Source organism: Dasypus novemcinctus, chromosome 6 (genome assembly GCF_030445035.2).
Source record: "Dasypus novemcinctus isolate mDasNov1 chromosome 6, mDasNov1.1.hap2, whole genome shotgun sequence".
NCBI lineage: Eukaryota > Metazoa > Chordata > Mammalia > Cingulata > Dasypodidae > Dasypus > Dasypus novemcinctus.
The window spans coordinates 79,461,856-79,482,465 of NC_080678.1; the positions used below are offsets into that span (position 1 = coordinate 79,461,856).

General features: G+C 53.3%; 1 protein-coding gene across 15 annotated transcripts in view; it reads left to right on the plus strand.

The window, feature by feature from the left end:
* PALD1 (phosphatase domain containing paladin 1) overlaps nt 1-20,610 on the plus strand; it is a 103,175-nt gene that overhangs the window by 37,380 nt on the left and 45,185 nt on the right. For all 15 annotated transcript variants that reach the window (XR_009186170.2, XM_058298971.2, XM_058298968.2 and 12 more), the window contains exon 2: nt 17,063-17,276. Coding sequence is in view for 14 of the 15 variants with exons in the window: in XM_058298971.2 (XP_058154954.1) it covers nt 17,092-17,276 (185 nt within the window). In the remaining variant the exon portion in view is untranslated. The remainder of the gene's footprint in view (nt 1-17,062; nt 17,277-20,610) is intronic.

The window sequence follows — 20,610 nt, forward strand, 5'->3', positions numbered from 1 at the left end:
CTGTGAAGACGGAGGCTGATTCAGCTCTCCCTCCAGCAACCTCACTCGTGCTCTTCCTCAAGACAGCCAGCTGCTTAGCACAAGCCAGAGTGCTGCACGTGCACGTTCCGTGTCCTCACACAGGACCCAAGGGCGGAGGTTTAGTGAAATTGGTTCTTTCCTCTGCTTGGTAAAGGACTTTTTTAAGGGAACCTGGCCTGAGAGAGCAGGTTGGGGAGGAAGCCAGGCTGGGGACCCCGCCTCGCTCGCTCTGTGCTGAGACTCTGCGGTCCCCCCACCTCAGTGCCAGCGTCAACACAGCACAAAGGGCCACCAGGTCTGAGCAGCTTTCAGAGGAGGGTTTCGACCTCGTGGACCCCTGGGTGGGCCTCGGGACCTCAGGAGTCTTCAGACCGCGCTTTCAGAGCTGTGGAGTTAGACGCCAGCCTTCCAGCCCTCACCCAGGGCCGGGCACTCTCTTGGGGTATCCTTCTCTTGCTGCCATCATCACCCTTTCCTAACAATCCTGAAAGAACACCACCTAAGGGGTGGGAGAGTCAGCTGTTTGGGGCTAAAAGTTGATGGTTTGTAGTTGTAAATTCGGCTCAGGCTACCATGCTTGGTTCGCAGAAGTCCACAGGGGCTTCTTAGATGCCTTATTTTTCTTGCCCCTCTGAGAGACAGGGAGGGCTTGGGGGGGATCCGATGCTCCCTCGGGAGCCCTCAGCGTCCCCATCGCCCCTCCCTGGCCTGAAGGAGCCTCCTGGCCTCCGGCCTCCTTGTTGCTGCCCTGTTCACCGTCTCAGCTGTGTGGCACCGTGGGGCCAGCGCCCCGCTCCCAGCCATTTCTAAAAGGCCATCAAAACCTGGCTGCCATTGATGGAGTACCTGTTGTGTCCTGGGCTAAAACCCCTCCTGTGTGGTTTCATTTACTCTCACAACGTGGGCAGCCTCAGTGATTTTTTTTTTTTTCATTAAAAATCTTTTCAGGTCCAGATGTTTCAGATTTTATGCATTGAAGTGGCCTTTGTGCCAACCATTGGGCCAGGCCCTGGGGGTGCCATTGAACGTCAGACCCAGCTCCTCCCTAGTGGGCCTCATGGGGGAGAGGGACAGGGGAAGGACCCCCACGGGGGGGAGGGTGTGGTGAAGGGACCTCGCTCAGGAGTGGCGCCAGGAGGGGAGGCCACTGCTTCCAGGCGGGGGGTGGGAGTGAGCTAGGCAGAAGGGAGTGGGGGCCAGGTGCAGTGAGCCAGGCAGCAGCCGAGGAATGAGGGACTGTGGGGCTGCTGTGTGGCCCTTCAGCCTCTCTTGCCCGGTGGAGTAAAGGGCAGCCTCTGTTCCATGGCTGGAGGAAGAAATAGTGGGTTGGACCAATTGAGAGATGGCCCAGCCTTGTCCTATGTGGGCTGTTTAAAGGATTTTCAAAGGTAATTTGAACTTGACACAACTTCTGCCTTGTACAGACTGTTCACCACCCTTCTCACCATTCCTGACCCAGGAGGATGCACCTCTGCTTTATTATTATTTTTGTTACTGTCTTAGTGATTTGCAAATGCTCATTCCTATTATTTGCAGAGGCCTGTTGAAGTGCTGCCTGTTCCAGGGACTGTGAGATGTTCGGGTGTGCTGGAGTTCAGAGGGCGAGGCGGGCGTCGCAGCGGGAGGCAGGCCTGTGTGCCGGAAGTCGGGGATGGCCCCTGAGTCTAAGGGAAGCCTGGCTCTGCTGGGTGTGCTCTGCTTCCCTGGTCAGCATCTGCCCTGGGTCTGTGTCCAGCGGAGCAGAGGAGCAGGGAGGTGTGAGTGGTGGGGAGGAAGAGGCAGCAGACCTCCGGGCCTGGCCCTACCGTTCCCTGGCGCTGTGACAGTGGGCAGGTGTCTAGCCTACTCTGAATCCCCGGGTCTCAGACACCTTCTGGCTTTAAGACTCATTCGTGTCCAAGGGGTATTTAGACTTTCTCCCCTGTGTGTGTGTGTGCGTGTGTTGTGAGTGGGAGAACAAGGCCCCCGGCAGGTGAGGGGCTGGCCTGAGCCCCCGCCCCCACCCCTGGTCCCACAGTAGGGGAATCCTGGAGCAAGGTGACTTCCTTTGTGTTTGTTCTGCAGCCAAGGCAGATGTTTCCTGCAGCTGGCCAGTCAGACCCTGCCTTATTTTTAGCTCCATTGTTATCCCACGGAGCGTGGTTGTGCGAGAGGCCGTGGCCCTGGAAGAGGCGCTCTTCCCTGGGGGCCCGAAAGGAGGAGAGGAGCAAGTTCTCCACCATCTGCCACTTCCCTGGTTTAAGCTTCCCAACGTCTCTCCAAAAGCTGAGGTGGCTTCAGGGGAGACACGGGGTGCGGGATGGGGGATGGTACGGTAGAACGAGCTTGACTGTGTTGCTGTGTTGCTGCTCCGAGCCTCAGTTTTCTCATCTGCCAAATGGAATAACAACCCATATCTGTGCCTTCTTCAGAGGGTTCTTCTGAAGCCCAAACGAGATGGTGGAAGTGATATTCACTTAGCAAAATGACGTTTGGCACCTGTGACTACTGAGGGTTCACCCCAGCTGGGGGACCCAGAGTGGCTGTGGGGAAGGGGGAGCTGAGGCAGGGACTTCCTAACCACCAGACCAGCGGGTCAAGACCAGGATCAGGGTGGACTGCAGGCTGAGCCTGGGAGGCACGGGAATCCTGCCTGGAAGGCTTGGAGCAGGAGGGGTGTTTCAACTGGACTTGAAAGGTTGGGGATGTTGTTCCTGGTTGTGGGTCCAGGGGAGGGCAGAGGCAGGGAGACCGGGAAGGGCTGATGTGTCCTGGGAGCGGCCTTGAGCTTCTCTGGCCAGCAGGGCCCAGCCTGGGGCAGGTCTAGGGGAGGGAGACCCTGGAACCCCCTTCCTGAGCCCGCGGCCAGCACAGCAGCTCTACTTCTGACTGCGGGAATTTCGTGAAAGATGGATTTGGCAGAAAGGGTTTTGCTGCTAAAATGCTTGAAATCTGCTCATCTCAACCAACCCGCTTGCTTGACACCTGGAAATAAACTGAGACCCAGAGACGGCTGCCCAGCTGGGGGCCTCGGGAAAGCCGGTGGTGGAGGCCCCTTCTCCTGGGCCTTTTCTGCTCAACGCCGCAGGGCAGCTGGGAACTGGATTTGCGTGGCATGTCGGGCGTGAGGAGGGCAAATGGGGGTGATGAGGATGGAAAGGTGGGTCTTGAATGCCAGGCCCGGTGGTTTCGACTGGAGGCCGCAGGGAATGGGAGGGATGGAGACAGATCCCAGAAGTGGTCCCTGGTTCTTCCCGGCTGCTTGAAACGGTGCTCAGGCCCCTGCAGGGTTGGTGGGTGGAGTTGGACGTAGGGTCCACGTGGACGTTCCCGCTTGCCCTCTGGGGCCCAGTCCCTGGTAGCAGCCAGGTGACTGTCGGCAGGGGCAGGGCCCTGGCTGGGACCTCAGGAGACTCCGGGTTCCTGCTGACCATAAAATGCCCAAATGCCCAGCTTCTTGGAGCTGAGCAGGTGAGCATGTCCAGGTAGCTTAACCCTGTTCTCCCCAGCACTCTCCTCCCCTGCCCCGAGCTCCCCTCCTCCCCGATCCCTGGCTTCTGGAACCTGGAGATGGACAGAGCTTCAGGCTCTTTCAGGAAGGGGATGAATGTCCTTCCTGGAGTTGGCTGGTTCCTTCACTGGGGATTTTTAAACGCTCCTCCTTTTGCTCCTTCCTGAAAGAACCGACAGGGCAGGGGCCCTCCCATCCAGATAATACCTAACTGCTTTCCAGAGAGTTCCCTGCTCAGAAAGGGCCCTACAGGGACAGGGACGCTCCTCCAGGTGGGTAGACTGAGGCTCTTCTGGTCTCTCTCTTTCTGGAGCAGTTGAGGCCAAGCCTGTCTCTGTAGCAGGGGTTCTTAACCTTTTTTGTTTCTCGGACCCCTTTGCCAGTCAGGTGAAAACCATGGATACACTAAGTCCACAATGTACCGTGTGTTATTTAATAAATGTATCACACCCATACCAACATGTTCCCAAAAGTATAATGTCTTTTTAAATTCAAGCTCATGGACAGCTGCTTGGCACTTTCCAGATCTCGGCATTTAACTTGGGGAAAGCCGCTGCGCCACGCTGTAGCAGTTGACGGTGCTCTAATGGGTTCATGTGTGCGTCTCAGCAGTTACCCCGTGGGCCCTGGTGGGCAGGGATTACGTTTTCTGTGTTCAGTGAACCCCCCATGGCCGCAGCACGGGCTGGGCTCACAGGAGCACGGAGTCACTCTGCCCGACTGTCGCATCGCCAGCCCACAGTGCAGCCTGGCTTTCACCAGCAGAGAAACTTGACATTCTACAAATGGAGAAAAGTAACTTCTGTCCTGTTGCCGTGTGGTGTCTAGTCATTGAGGGTCAAACCTAAAAATAACATAGTAAATTAGTCAGGATTAGATTTGGCTGCAAGTAATAGGAAAAGCCAAATAGTGGTTTATACAAGGTGGAAGTTTATTTCTCTCTCCTGTCCAAAGTTAGAGCTTTGCAGTCCAGGCTCTGCTCCACGATTCCTTGGGGAACTTGATTTTCCAGCATTCCTGGGGTGTGGTGCACGTGCTCATGGTTCAAGATGGCTGCGAAATGTCAGTTATCACATCTGTGTTCCGGGCAGCAAGCTGCGGGAAGGAAGGAAATGGGTTTCAGGAGGAAGGATCTGGATGTTGCTCTGTGACACGGCTCCTGCGTCCCATGAACTATGAACTTAGCCACGTACCTGTGCGGGAGAGGAGGAATGTCATCGTGGTCCCAGGCAGCCATGTGGTGCTCAGTTAGCTGTGTCCGCCCTTCTCAGTGTATGCGGCCTGCGCATCTGGTTTACTATAAACTGCAGGGATGGGGGATGAAGGCATTGGGGGCGTTTTGACCAAGCCTGAGCATCCAGGCTGGGAAGCAGTGCCAGACCTTCAGGGACTGCAGAGTCTCATGGGGAGATTTCCCAGGAGCGAGGTCAGTCCTGCCTTGGAGCCGGGAAGCCATGTGCCCCAGACCAGGATGGGGAGCAGGGACGGAGCCCAAGGAGAAGACTTTGGGATGCCAGGGGCAGCTCAGCGCAGGCTTGAGACTAAGGCGGTGTGACCCTCGTCTCTGTGCTCTCAGGAAGGGTGGTCTGTGCCCGGAGGGAGAGGGACTCAAAGGCTTGAGGAAAAGGAGGCAGAGCCGCAGGGGCTGCCCTCAGAGAAGGCTAGACCTGAAGCCCCCCAGACCCTTGGAAGCCGCTCTCCCCCCCACCCCTGTGGCACCCTGTTGGCGCACATCTTTGGTTTCTTCAAGAGAAGCCAGAGACCTGGGCTTTTATTTGAAATCTCTTGGGTTTTAAGCGCTGGCAGCGAATTAAAGTGGAAGATCCCCACTGTGCTGTACCAGCACTCCTTTTTTGGCCTTCAGAGTAGGTGGATTCTCAGAGTCTTCAAGGGGGCGAACCAGAAGGACTATATGGAAAACTAGCTTCTCATATGACAGGTTTTGTTTGCTTTTTTTTAAATTTAAAATTGTAGTCTTAAAATATTTTTGTCTCATCTTTTTATTTTGAAAAATTTCAAACCTGTAGAGAAGTTGAGAGTACAGTGAGCACGTATATGCCTCACCCATATAACATTTTGCTCCATTCGCTTCTGACTTCTCTAAACCATATGAAAGTCCAGACGTCAAGACGCTTCACCTCTCTCTTCTCGTGTCCTAATAAAGTTAAAAAAAAGGCTCTCAACCTTTAGATGTTCTCCTCACAGCCCCAATATCTCACACCCAAGGACATAAATTTAATTATCCAGCATACAATCCATATTCAGATTTTCCCAGTGGTCCCCAAATGTCCTTTATAGCCTTTTCTCCCCTCCCCATTCCAAGATCCCATATAAGGCAGAGCTTTTTCTCAGGTTGCTGACCACTGGGGAGCTCCAGAGGTAGGGGCATCCCGGACCTGGAGGCATGCCAATAGGATCCTGAGGGTCCTGAGTTTCAGGAGCCCACTGGCCCATCCTGGACAACCAGCACCTGGTGACCAAGTGCCAGGGTCCTCGCGGCTGCGGAGCAAGGTCTGTGACCCCGAGAGCCCCTCCTCTGCCCTCCGCCTGGCAGGTGAGCTGAGAGCGAGGCTTGGTCGGCCCCTCCCGGGGACAGGGCTTTGCCCCTGCACCCACAGCTTGGGAGCTGCACCCCCTTCAGCCCCCTACCCTGCTGCTGGCCTGCGCTGGCCGGTGCAGGCTGCTGCCTGTGCCACGCCCTCACCAGTTGTCGTCTCAGTGCTTGAAGGGGTGCCGTCCCTGCCAGAACTCAGAACCTCGTCAAAGGCTTCCGTCGTTTGCAGGCTGCAGGCCTGAGCCCGGAATTCAAAGCCCCTCCTTCCCCCCACCAGTGGCCGCTCATCTGCTAACCACATGGCAGTATTTCCAAACATCTCTTCATCTTATCTTCTTAACGTTTACATTTTCACTCAGCTTAGGAAAATCATTAAAAAAAGAATACGACTTCATATATATATAGAATTTGGCAGATCTGCTATCCTTCTTCCTGGAGAGAACCGCTCTTAATTCCCCCAGGCTCTGCTAGAGGTGGGCTTACTGGATTTTGTTGTTTAAATTGATGTCATCCTAGTTTTAAAGAGGAGGCGGCTGAGGGCCGGGGGTTGTGAAGGGGCAGGCATGGTGGCCCTGTAGGGGATGGCCGGCTGAGCCCACCTCGACACGCCATGTAGACGGGGGAGGTGGCCGCTCAGCCCCGCCAGCCTGTTTCCACTTGGCTAAAGAGGGCGCGATCGTCTGTGTGTTGTCTCCCTCCAAGGCCGTTAGCAGCAAAGAAAACCCTGAGCCCAAGTGCTCTGTAAGCCACCACAGTGGTCTCAGGGGTCTCATTGAGCTGAGAATTCTATGATGATGGGCGAAGGGAGTTCAGGCAGCGCGCCAAGCCTGCATGAGGCCAGAAAGGGGGGCTGTAGCCGGGGGTGGGTGGACGTTGGATGTTGGGAAAGTGTGAAGGAAGCCACTGGGGTTTAAGCAAGAGGGCATCATCTGATTTAAGTTTTTGAAAGGTTTCCCAGCTGCTGCCTGGAGAGAATGGATTGTTGGGGGCAGGTGGGAAGGAGAAAGACTGGCTGGAGGTGATTGTTCGTGGAGCCAGGAGACCGTGGCCTAGCCTGGTTGGCACGGAGGAGGTGGCGGGGAACTGGACAGACCAGCGGAGTCTGTGCAAATCTGTTCTTCTCCGGGTGCAGGGATGGGAGGGCTCACCCCAGGTTCTGAGCAGAGCTGAGGCAGGAACCGGAGTCTCCTGGTTCTACGTGAAGGCCAGATGGCTCCCTCACTAAGCACCTTCCTGGACAAAGGGGAATGAGGAGAATTAAAATTGTGTGTTATAAAATAGGACGGCTGCTGCGGCCCAGCCCCAGCCCCAGCCCTGCCCCGGTGTTTGTCCCAAGAGCAGACCACCGCTGAGCCCACCGTGCCCCCAGTTGTTGGGCGGATGGTGTTGGAGTGAGGTGCTGGACAGGGAGGTTCAGATCTGGCGCCAGGAAATGGGCTGCAGGGAGGGGACGTGGGGAAGGGCAGGGTCCACCTGGGTGTGGCGGGGGTGAGGGGCAGCTGGCGAGTTCGAGCTGTGTGCTGGCCAGGCACATCCTTGTAGGCTTTCACTTCCTTGCTTAGTTCATCCTTTTACACCCCAGTGAGGGAAGCCCTAGTAAGAGCCCCACGGTACAAGTGGGGAAACTGGGACTTGGAAAGGTGAAGCCATGTGCTCAGGGTCACCGACTGAGAAGTGGCAGAGATGGATTCTCCCAGTTGGGGCCCCAACCCCAGGCGTCACTGACAGCTGGGACACCATGTTCCCTAACTGGGCGCGAGGACGTTGGAAAGTTACTTACAGCTTCTCTGAGTCCCAACTTTTATGACTGCTAAATGGGAATTTCAGCACCGACTTCCTGAGGTTTCTGCCTGCCTCCAACAGATATTTACGAAGTTCTTTTATTTTTTATTTTTTATTACATTCTTACTTGCAACATGCAATGGGCTCAACTCCGAGGCCCCCCCCCCAAGATGACCTTGGGGTGCCCTCTAGAACCTTGGAAGACTTGAGATGCAGGGCAGCGCTGTCCAATGGAAATAAAATGCAAGCCACATGTACAATTTTAAGTAGCCATATCAAAAAAGTAAAAAGAGAGGAAGCGGACTTGGCCCAGTGATTAGGGCGTCCATCTACCACATGGGAGGTCCGCGGTGCAAACCCTGGCCTCCTTGACCCATGTGGAGCTGGCCCACGCACAGTGCTGATGCGTGCAAGGAGTGTCTTATCATGCAGGGGTGTCCCCTGTGTAGGAGAGCCCCATGCACAAGGAGTGCGCCCCATAAGGAGAGCTGCCCTGCGCGAAAGAAAGTGCAGCCTGCCCAGGAATGGTGCCGCGCACACAGAGCTGACACAACAAGATGATGCAACAAAAAGAAACACAGATTCCTGGGCTGCGGACAACAACAGAAGTGGACAAAGAAGAACACGCAGCAAATAGACACAGAGAACAGACAACTGCGGGGGGTGGGGAAGGGAGAGAAATAAAAAAAAAGTAAAAAGAAACAGTTGCACTTAATTACAGTGAAAATTACAGTGAAAATATAGGGGATTCCCATATACATCACTCCCACTCCCTCTTACATTTTCCCCTATTAATAAAATCTTATGTAAGGGCGATACATTTGTTACAATTGATGAACAAATATTGAAGCATTGCTGGTATCCATGGTCTATAGTTTACATTATGGTTTATACTTTGCACAGTACAATTTTACAAGTTTTGACTAAATGTATAATGGCCTGTATTGGTCATTGCAGTAACATGCAGAAAAATTCCAATGCCCTAAAGATGCCCTGTGTGCCACCTGTTTTCCTTTCTCCCTCTCCTCAGTACCTCTGGTAACCACCGTCTATATCAGAGTTACAGGTTCTTCTGTTAGTTCAACAGTAATAAGTCTGCTTTGGTCCATGGTTCACACTTAATTTTGATAGCATATTTTATTTAATCCCAAATAGTAACCTTTTAGCATTGTAATCAACATGATAAATTATGAATGAGATTTTTAAAAAAGATTATTTACCCCACCCCCACATCCTGTTGTCTGCTTTCTGCATCCATTCACTGTGCATTCTTCTGTGTCTGCTTGTCTTCTCTTTAAGCGGCAATGGGAACTGATCATGGGACCTTCCGGAATGGGAGAGAGGTGCTCAATCTCTTGTGCCATCTCATCTCCCTGGCCTCCTGCATCTCTCATTGTCTCTCCTTTGTATCTCCTTATGTTGTATCATCTTGCTGTGACAGCTCTCCACGTGGGCCAGCTTGCCTTACCCAGGAGACCCCAGGAATTGAACCCCGGAACTCCCATATGGTAGATGGAACCCACTTGCTTGAGCCACATCCGCTTCCCTAAGTGACATGTTTTTTATCTCTAATATATTTTTTAAAGATTTATTTATTTTATTTCTCTCCCTGTCCCCCCACCCCCACCCCAGTTGTCTGTTCTCTGTGTCCATTTGCTGCGTGTTCTTTGTCCACTTCTGTTGTTGTCAGCGGCACGGGAATCTGTGTTTCTTTTTGTTGTGTCATCTTGCTGTGTCAGCTGTCATCTTGTTGTGTCAGCTCTCCGTGTGTGCAGCACCATTCCTGGGCAGGCTGCACTTTCTTTTGCGCTGGGTGGCTTGCCTTACGGGGTGCACTCCTTGCGCTTGGGGCTCTCCTACGTGGGGGACACCCCTGCATGACAGGGTACTCCTTGAATGCATCAGCACTGCGCATGGGCCAGCTGCACACGGGTCAAGGAGGCCCGGGGTTTGAACCGCAGACCTCCCATGTGGTAGACGGACGCCCTAACCACTGGGCCAAGTCCGCTTCCCTATCTCTAATATTTTTGTAACAAGTCTTTGAAGTCTGGTGTATTTTACACTTGATGCGCATTAGTGTGGATCAACCGCATTTGCAGTGCTCATCTCTGCTGGTGGTGGGCAGTTACTGGTCACACAGCGCAGCTCCAGAGTCTTAACTGGTTAGTGTCCCCGGCACCCGCAACGTCTAATACAGCTGACCCCTACAGAGCACTTAAAGGCCCTGGTCTAAGGGCTTTGCATGCGTGGAATTACTTAACCTTCACAACAACCCCGCAAGGGGGAGCTGTGGTTCTCATTTCACAAAAGTGGCGAACTGAGGCACAGAGAGGTAGCTTGGCAAGGCAGCTGTGGGGCCGGGGCCGGAGGTGTGACGGGATGGACGGGTGCTCTGTGGGACAGAGGAAATGGGATCCCGCCACTCTGTGACAGATCCTACTGAATACAGTAAAATTCGCCTCTTTCAAGTGTCTGGTGTGATGAGTTGCTAATGCCTGTAGTCGTATAACCACCACACTGAAGATTAGAGCATCTCCATCACCCCAGAAGGTGCCCTCAAGCCCTTGTGCATCCATTCCCTCTCCTACCCCAGCCCCTGGCAGCCACACATCTGCTACAGTGTTGCCTTTTCTAGAATGTCATGTAATTGGAATTATTCAGTTTCAAGTCTTTGGGGCCTGGCTTGTTCAGTTAGCATGATGTTTTTGAGGCTCCTCCGTTGCTGCATGTATCAGTAGTGTGTCTCTTATTGCTGTCATATCCCATTGTGTGGCTCTATTACACTTCGTTCATCTGTTCAGTGGTCAATGGACATTTGAGTTGTTTTCAGATTTGGTCTATTAGGAATAATGCTGCTCTGTACAAGTTTTCTGTGGACGTGTTTTCATTTCTCTTGGGTAGGTAACGAGGAGTGAAATTGCTGGGTCATACAGTAAGAATATGTTTAACTTTCTAAGAAACTACAGAAGTGCTTTTCAAAGTGGCTACACCGTCTTACACTTCACCGGCAGCTCGCGGCGGCTCCATTTCCTCTGTGTTCTTACCAACGTGTGGTATTGTCAGTCTTCCCAAATTTGCCATGCAAGTGTGTTTCCCTGGTTGTTGATGTGGAACATCTTTTCATGTGCTTATGTCTCATCCAATCTTTTTTTTAGCAAATCAATTTTATTGATACATATTAATACAGCATATAGTTCATCAGTTTTATTGATATATATTAATACAACATATAGTTCACCCAAAGTGTATGATCAATGGTATTTGGATGATCACATAGTTGTGCATTCATCACTTCAATCATTAGAGGATTTTCATTATTTCAATAGTAATAATAAACAAGAACAGACAAGAAAATTCTTCACCTCAATCTCTCTGTTTGTCCAGTTTGTTAATTGGGTTATCAACTCAATATTGGGTTGTAAGAATTGACTCCTCTTTCCAAGGGGTGATGAGTGCAGGGGACGTTTCGAGACACCTACAACCACCTGATGTCATACAGACTTGCTGGGAGTTCTCTGGGCAACCAGGTCCTAGGCTCTGCAGACACTATGGGTGCCCTTCATTCACTATCAAAGAAAATGCTGAATTTTAGTTACATGCTGGGAAATAATGGCGTAGTTGCTTATCCATCCAGGTTCACGGCCCCCTTGTCTCACAGGCTCCTCTCAGCCCCTTCCCACCTCCCACCACCGTTTCTTCCCCCTCCCCCTGGCAGAGGTTTGTGCCCTCGGGGTCCTGCCCCCGTTCCTGTCCTTGCCAACCACGGTCCCTAGTAGCGGACAGCGGGAGGGCAGCCACGAGGACCAGGTCCACTTGGAGCTGGAAGGGGCTCTCAGACCATCCCGTTCCACAATGTCATTTTATATCTGGGGACTCTTGAGAGGGGAAGTAAGTTGCGCAGAGTCCCGCCCCATGTGGCCTGCAGGGCAAAGTCTCTTGAGTTTGGTGAGGTTTCCTCTGGGGGATCGAGGGAGAACTGCAGAGTGAGAACCCTGGAGATCCCTGGGGTCATGCCCTCCCCTGGACATTTTGGAGGTGGGCTCAACTTTCAAAGGACACTGCCCATCCCTAGCCCCCAGCTGCTCGCCTCTGCCCTGTGGCCTGCGGCCGTGCACATCTGCGTTGTCTCCAGGGCCCGGCTGGGACCTGTCATCGCCTGTGGAGCCCAGAACTGGAGCTGGGGGAGGAAGGGGGGCCGGAGGAAGGGCCAGCCCAGCCCTTTGGGAGCGAGCCCGGGCCCGGCCGCTGGCCTCCACCTGGCGGCCGTGGCACCCCGTGGGCCCGCCACACCCTGGCCATCGTGTCGTCTCTCGGGGGGCCACCCTGTGCCCCTCTCCTCAGAGGCTGTTCCCACACGGGCCTCCTTGGCTCAGGCTGCTGGGAGGGGCCTGGGAGACTTTGGTGAGTGGGCGTTTGGGGCCCGCCAGGGCGGGCGAGGTGCAGAGAACGTTCTGCCCCTGCCTGGGCCAGCGGGGGTCTGCGGTGGAGCCCCATTCTCTCTGAGCTGCCTGTGTTTCTGTTCGGAAACACAGGCTCCTTCCCTCCACCTTCAACCAAAAACAGAGAAGTTGGACAGTGCGAGGAGCGCCGTGGAGACGGGCCTTGTGAACAAGGGGTGCGTGCTGAGGAAGCCTCAGGCCAGCTGCTGGGGGTCTCCAGGGTTACAAGGCCTGTGGGAGCCCAGAAGCCCGTTTCGGGCCCGAGAAGGATGGCCTGGGAAGGCCTGCAAGGGGTGGATGGGTTTTGGGGGAGGTGGGTCTGAGAACACAGAGGCCTGGGGAGAGCTTGCCTTGGGCTGGGAACGCTGGTCGGGGTCTGGGGAAGATAGAGGGCACAGTCAGCTCAGCCTCAGATGGACCCTCCCACCCCGGCCTTGTCCAGCCCCCAGACCCTGCCATCCACGTCCTGAGGGGCTGCTGTGGTTGCGAGCGCTGCGGGGAGTGTGGATGGCTGAAGTCAGGGAGTCCCCCCTGCGGCGGGCAGCAGCTCCTGCCCGGCCGGCGGCAGCTGGGGTGCTCTCTTCTAAGAGCTGCTTATTGACTCGGGGTCTGTGAGTCGAGCAGAGCAGAGGTCTCTTCCCTTCCTGCTCCTGGGCCATCAGCACTACGTGGGACCCTGCTGTTACTCAGCTCCGGAAAGTTCTCTGAGCGCCTGTCTCCTGTGTGTGCCGCCATCTGCTTGGGTCTGTGTGGAATTCGCTACCCCTTCCCTTCCCAGCAGTCCCGACTCTCGGACCCTGGCACCCCTCCCCACGCCCTCCGCCAGCTCTTAGGAGGTGCTCTGGCCCTCTTCCTCAACGGTGTATCTGTTTTAACTTTATTACACAAAGTTCAGAGGAGAAAAACCAGAAAATACAGATAAGCAAAAAGGAGAAAATAAAAATTGTTTATGGTCACATCCCTTGGAGATAAATCACATGAACATCTTGATGTGTTTCTTCCTGGGCTCTTCTCCTGATGCAGTTGAATGAATTAAAATGGAATTGTGACATGTACCTGTTTTGCATCTTGCTCTTTTCCATTTCCTATTTCATAGATTCATTCCACATTAGTCTGATGATATATATTTTTTAATACGATGTTTTTAAAAGATTAATTTATTTAATCCCCCTCCCTTGTTGTTTGTGCTCACTGTGTGCTGTGTTGGTTTGTCTTCTCTTTAGGAGGCACTGGGAACCTAACCTGGGACCTCCCATGTGGGAGGGAGTGGCTCACTCACTTGGGCCACCTCAGCTCCCTCCTTTACTGTGTCTTTCATTGTCTTTCCTCTTTGTGTCTCCTTATTGCTTCATCTTGTTGCGTCAGCTTGTTGCACCTCCCCATTAAGCCAGTTCACTGTCTTGCTCATTTTCTCCAAGAGGTACCAGGAACCGAGCCTGGGACCTCCCATGTAGTAGACGGGAGCTCAATCGCTTGAGCCACATCCACTTTCCTCAATATGATATTTTCAACAGCTGTTTAATATTCCATCTTGGGAAGTGGACTTGGCCCAGTGGTTAGGGCATCCGTCTACCACATGGGAGGTCCGCGGTTCAAACCCTGGGCCTCCTTGACCCATGTTGAGCTGGCCCATGTGGAGTGCTGATGCGCACAAGGAGTGCTCTGCCACACAGGGGTGTCCCCATGTAGGGGAGCCCCACGCGCAAGGAGTGCGCCCCATAAAGAGAGCTGCCCAGTGCGAAAGAAAGTGCAGCCTGCCCAGGAATGGCGCTGCACACACGGAGAGCTGACACAACAAGATGACGCAACAAAAAGAAACACAGATTCCCGTGCCGCTGACAACAATGGAAGCGGACAAAGAAGAACACGCAGCAAATAGACACAGAGAACAGACAACTGGGGTGTGGGGAAAGGGGAGAGAAATAAATAAAATCTTAAAAAAAAATTCCATCTTATAGATATCCCCTGATTTATTAAACAAATCCCTGGGAGGTTGTTCCCAGTGCTTTGCCATTATGAGTACTGCCACAATCAACAAAACACCTTGTAGCCCACCGTTTGCACACGTAGCTCCTTAGGAGCTGTTCCTGTAAGGGCAATGCTGGGCCAAGAGGATGCCCAGCGTTCAGCAGGGGGATGGGAGCTTTCAGCTGTCCCTGATGAGTTCAGGGCGGGTGTTTCATTTGGACGCTTATCAGCTGTGAGAACCCAAACTCGTTCACTCCCCTGGTCTGGACTTCCCTGGCCTCATCGTGTGAAGTTCATGGTGAGAGCATCCTCTTGCATCCTCTTTCACCTGTAGACTTTGTTTTGTTTTGTTTTTTTTAAAGATTTATTTATTTCTCTCCCCTTCCCCCCCCCAATTGTCTGCTCTCTGTGTCCATTCACTGTGTGTTCTTCTGTGACTACTTCTGTCCTTATCAGTGGCACCAGGAATCTGTGCTGCTTTTTTTTTTAAGATTTATTTTTATTTATTTCTCTCCCCCTCCCCCACCCCAGTTGTCTGGTCTCTGTGTCTTTTTGCTGCATGTTCTTCTTTGTCCACTTCTTTTTTTTTTTTTTTTTTAATTTTTTTATTTTTTATTGACTTTGTAATAATATTACATTAAAAATATATATGTGAGGTCCCATTCAACCCCACCCCCCCCACCCCCCCTCTCCCCCCCCCCCAACAACACTCGTTCCCATCATCATGACACATCCATTGGATTTGGTAAGTACATCTTTGGGCACCTCTGCACCTCATATACATTGGTTCACATCATGGCCCATACTCTCCTCTATTCCATCAAGTAGGCCCTGTGAGGATTTACAATGTCCGGTGATTACCTCTGAAGCACCATCCAGGGCAGCTCCATGTCCCGAAGACGCCTCCACCTCTCATCTCTTCCTGCCCTTCCCCATACCCTTTGTCCATTATGTCCACTTTTCCCAATCCAATGCCACCTCTTCTATGTGGACACTGGATTGGTTGTGTCCATTGCACCTTTATGTCAAGAGGAGGCTCAGATTCCACCTGGATGCTGGATGCAATCCTCCCATTTTCAGTTGTAATCACTCTAGGCTCCATGGTGTGGTGGTTGTCCTTCTTCACCTCCATCTTAGCTGAGTGTGGTAAGTCCAATAAATCAGATTGTAGGTGCTGGAGTCTGTTGAGGCTCAGGATCTGGCTATCACATTGTCAGTCCAGAGATTCAAATCCCCTAAATATATCTTAAACCCCAACATTAACTGCACCTCCAGCACATTAGCATGAAAGTCTTATGAAGGGAGATCCCATCTGAGTCCAGATTCATCACACATAAACACCATTTCCAAAGAGGGGCCATCTGCCCTGGTAGTTAACCCCATCGGCCATGACCATAACTCCCATGGGTCTCTTTAGCCCTCAAAGGAACCAATATCTGGGGGTTGTATCTGCTTTATCTGTCTCTCTGACTCTGCTCAGTTGTGCATGAGGGCAAACCTTCTGCCAGCCTCCAGACTCTTTTTTAGAAACTCGTAGCCATATAAACTCATTTCTCCTTTCCATTTCCCCCTTACTTTAGGTCAAACAGCATTTTAAAGTCATGGTATTTTATGTAGACATGGATATTCTGCTGATCCGCATTGAACCTTCCGTATAAGGTCATTTTCCAGTTGCATCATCAGTTGGTAGTTGATAGTGGTCCCTCGTTGCCAGGGAGGCTCATCCCCGGGTGTCATGTCCCACGCTGGGGGTCTTTGTCCACTTCTGTTGTTGTCAGCGGCACGGGAATCTGTGTTTCTTTTCATTGCATCATCTTGTTGTGTCAGCTCTCCATGGGGGCAGCGCCATTTCTGGACAGGCTGCACTTTCTTTCGCACTGGGCGGCTCTCCTTATGGGGTGCACTCCTTGCATGTGGGACTCCCCTATACGGGGACACCCCTGCATGGCAGGGCACTCCTTGAGTGCATCAGCACTGCGCATGGGCCAGCTGCACACGGGTCAAGGAGGCCCGGGGTTTGAACCGCGGACCTCCCATGTGGTAGACGGACTCCCTAACCACTGGGTCAATTCCGCCGCCTGTGTTTCTTTTTGTTGCATCATCTTGTTGTGTCAGCTCTCCGTGTGTGCGGCACATTCCTGGACAGGCTGAACTTTCTTTCGCACTGGGCGACTCTCCTTACGGGTCGCACTCCTTGCGTGTGGGGCTCCCCTACACAGGGGACACCCCTGTGTGGCAGGGCACTCCTTGTGCGCATCAGCACTGCGCGTGGGCCAGCTCCACACGGGTAGGAGGCCCGGGGTTTGAACCTTGGACCTCCCATGTGGTAGGTGGACTCCCTAACCACTGGGCCAAGTCCGCTTCCTGTCACCTGTAGACTTTGGTTCCAAGTCCACCCCCATCGTTGCATCTGCCCCTGGCTGTCCCCTCTCTGTGACACTCCCAGCCTGCAAGGCCTGGCCTCCTTACCGCCTGACCCTGACACCTTGAACCCTAGGTGCTGACCCGGGAGGCTTGGCCCCTTCCCTTGCTGTCTTAACTTTACAAGAGGATGGTAAACTCCAAGGGGCCAGGGGCTGCGTGGTCAGGCCCTTTATGTCCATTACTTCCCCAAAGCCCCAGCAAAGGGCTGGGCACAGAGGTCTTATGATTTGCTGAGCCCCGGAGCGGGGGTGGGCAGCCAGCCTGACCTGTTCCCGGTGCAGCGCGAGCTGCCTCCCTGCACCTGCGCGGTGGCTGGGTGTGGGCCGGCTCTGTGCTCTGGGGCCTCGGCCACCGCCGCCTTCAGGGCACGCTCTCCCCCTGCAGGTCCTGGGCCCTGAGGCTGCCGGCGGACGATGGGAACAACGGCCAGCACAGCCCAGCAGGCGATCTCGGCGGGCGCCCCCTTCGAGGGCCTGCAGGACGGGGGCGCAATGGACGGTCGGCCCTCACTCAGCGTCCACTCCTTTCAGACCACGGGCCTGCACAACAGCAAGGCCAAGTCCATCATCCCCAACAAGGTGGCCCCCGTTGTGATCACGTGAGTGGCGGGGAGTGGGGGTAGATTGGACTGGCCTCAGTCCTGGCTTCCCTGGAAGCTGTGGCTGGCGGGGTGGGGGTGGAGAGCTGCCCGGGGCTGGCAAACAGCACTGAACATTTACAGACTGCTGTCAGTGCCCTAGGGGAAGAAACTGACGCCCAGAGAGGTTAGACAGTGTGTTTGGAGTCACAGAGCAAGCGAGCAGGTGCCAGAATGGATTCTCCATTGTGGGTCCCTGAGTCCCTGTTACTTGCTGTGTCCTCAGTGCCAGGGAGTGTGGAGAAGGAAGAGTGGGTCAGAGGGAACCTTTCTGAAAATGGTTTTTGGCTGAACATTTTCAAAGAAACGTTACATACTTATGAAGGTGTAAAATTTAGATTTTTTTTTTGCTATCAGTAATTATGGCTTGATACTGAGGTTAAAACCAGGCAGGTTGAGGGCCTCGGGCTGCAAAAGCTGGCAGCTCTTGGGTGGGCTCTGGGAATTAAGTCCTTCCCAGACATTCCCTGAGGGCTCGAGGGTTTGTTCTGGCCTCACATTTTGAGAGAGCCCTGGACATGCTGTGTGTGCTCAGAGGAGGAGGGCTGGGGGTGGTGATGGCCTGAGAGAGCCTGTCCTGGGGGGCCTGGCCTGCTGAAGGAGCGGGTGTGGGGGTGCCTGAGGACAGGAGGACGTGAGAGACGCTGGGCGGGTCTTCCAGGGAGTCGGGAGGCCTTGTGTTTTGCGCTGCATCTGTGCACGGCGCCCCCAGCATGGGAGCCTTTCCGGGACGGCAGGAAGTAGGACACGGGGAGCTAGGAATTAAGTATGTCCCTCACACGGGAGTTTGGCAAAGCTCTAGCAGAGAGGGCCTTCTGTCTAAGGGAACCTGAGGGGTGGGAATGATCAATCCCACCTGTTGGCTTTGGGGTAGGAAGGGAAAATTATAATTACTGTGGGAAAGAGATGTTATGTAAGAGAGGCGGGAGGCTGAGTTTCTGTGATGGCAGATGTCAAAGCTGGGCTCGGGCCTGAGGGCAGCACTGGGAGAAGCACGCCCCAGGCCGGGCTCTGTCCTTTCCTGCTCTGTGAGCTTCGGCAACTCCCTCTCGCTCTCCAGGCCTCAGTTCCCTTATCAGTATCAGCAGGGATGACATTCAAAGTATTTAACCACGTGGTGTGGCTCAGAACAATCTCTGACTGCACGAATCAGGTACAGCAGTATCATGTATACTTGGAAGCCACCAGCATGCCATGGGTCATCGAGGGTTTCTGCTGGGAGGGATCTCAGGGATGGTCGTATAAAAGAGTCAGCAGCTTATGGCCTGCAGGCCAATCCACAGCACCTGTTTTTCTGTTTTATTGGAATACTGCCATTCCATCCGTTTACATGTCGTCTGTGGCTGCTTCGTGTGGAGACCTCATGGCCCCCAATGCCTTCAATATTTTCTCTCTGGCTCCTTTCAGAAGCCAGAGAGACCCTTTTTTTTTTTAAAGATTTAGTTAGTTATTTTATTTTTCTCCCCTCCCACCCCAGTTGTCTGTTCTCTGTGTCTATTTGCTGTGTGTTCTTTTGTCCGCCTCTGTTGTTGTCAGCAGCACGGGAATCTGTGTTTCTTTTTGTTGCGTCATCTTGTTGTGTCAGCTCTCCGTGTGTGTGGCGCCATTCCTGGGCAGGCTGCACTTTCTTTCGCGCTGGGCAGCTCTCCTTACGGGGTGCACTCCTTGCGCGTGGGGCTCCCCTACGCGGGGACACCCCTGCGTGGCAGGGCACTCCTTGCGCGCATCAGCACTGCGCATGGGCCAGCTCCACACGGGTCAAGGAGGCCTGGGGTTTGAACTGCGGACCTCCCATGTGGTAGATGGACACCCTAACCACTGGGCCAAGTCCCTTCCCGAGACCCTTGATCTAATGCAGCTTACTCATTAAAAAATTGAGTTTCAGGGAGGTAGACAGATTTGTTTTCCCAGGGTCATGTGAGATGGTGGCAGAGCTGGCAGGGGAACTTGGGCTTTGAGTCCTTGTCTGGTGCTCCCCCACCACAGTCGTTCCATACCCCGCCTTTCCTAAAAGGCAGCTCTTGTGTAAAGAATCCAACACCAGCGCTAGGAGACTGTCTTCCTCACTGTTGTAGGCAGCGCAGTAGCTTTTGTGTCTTGAATGCCCTCTTGCTTGAGTGTTTGAGCCCTCCCCTGGTTGGGCATATCCAGCAATCTGGATTTTCACTGTTTGGAATGGCTCCGTATGGGGGTAGAGTTACTTCTAGTAATAAAAATTGCATTTGTAGATGGTTCCCGTGCCCCAGGCACCAGGCCAAGCACTTACCTCCATTACCACATTTGATTGTCACGGAGGCCTAGGAGGTAGATGGAAACCGAGGCACAGAGAAATTAAGTAATTTGTCCAAAACCATGGAATCAGCACTCGGTGGGGTTGGGATTTCTACCTAGGCCTCCTGGCTCCAAAGCTCGTGTTCTGAAGCTTCCCTCCATGCTGTGGAATTGAAAACATGAGGACTGTTCTCACACAGCCCGATGGAGGGGCCATCTGACCACAGTGTATTAGGGTATGGGTTGAGCTGTGGTAACAAAGTAACCCCCAAACAGAGTGCCTGAAACAGGACACCGCCTAGCTCTGTCTCGTGGTCCAGGCTGGTGTGGCTGCCCCAGCATCATCAGGCTCCCGAGCTCTCTCATTGCCCTGCCACATCCCCAGGCGGCTTCTCTCTTGTGGTCCAAAATGGCCGGTCTGTTGCCTGCCCTCGCTTCTAGATTTCAGACAGAAGGAGGGAAGGTAACGTGGAGGGCATGTGCTTTCCTTTTAAGAGGATAGCCCAGAAGGTGCACAGGACACTTCTCGCATCCCATTGGCCAGACCTGTTGGGTATCGGGAATGAAAGAAAGAGAAAAAGAGAATGAAAGAAAGAAAGAAAGAGAGAGCTGGAATCAGGGGGTCTGCGAGTAGAGACTCCTCAGACAACTTTATTGTTTACAAGGGGCTCTCTATATACCCCAGTCTATGTGACAACAAGCAGCAACATGTAGTTAACTGTTAGCTTTACTAAGGAACTCAAAAAATCTTACCTCAAGGTACAAAGTCTAAGTGTTCTATTTACTACAAAAGGTACGCGCTCATCTTTTCTTCCAGCCTTTAACAGCTTCATCCCGTTTGCCGGGAACTCCACGGAGACAGCACGTCTCTCCTTGTGAGGCCACTGTGCCTCAGTTTCCAACACAGACCTAAACATATGACCACGAGTAGCTGCAAGGGAGACTGGGAAATGTAGTTTTCAGTTGGCTGGACCAGTGCCTTGTCACAATTTTGGGGCCCTGTTGCTGAGGACGAAGGGGAGAT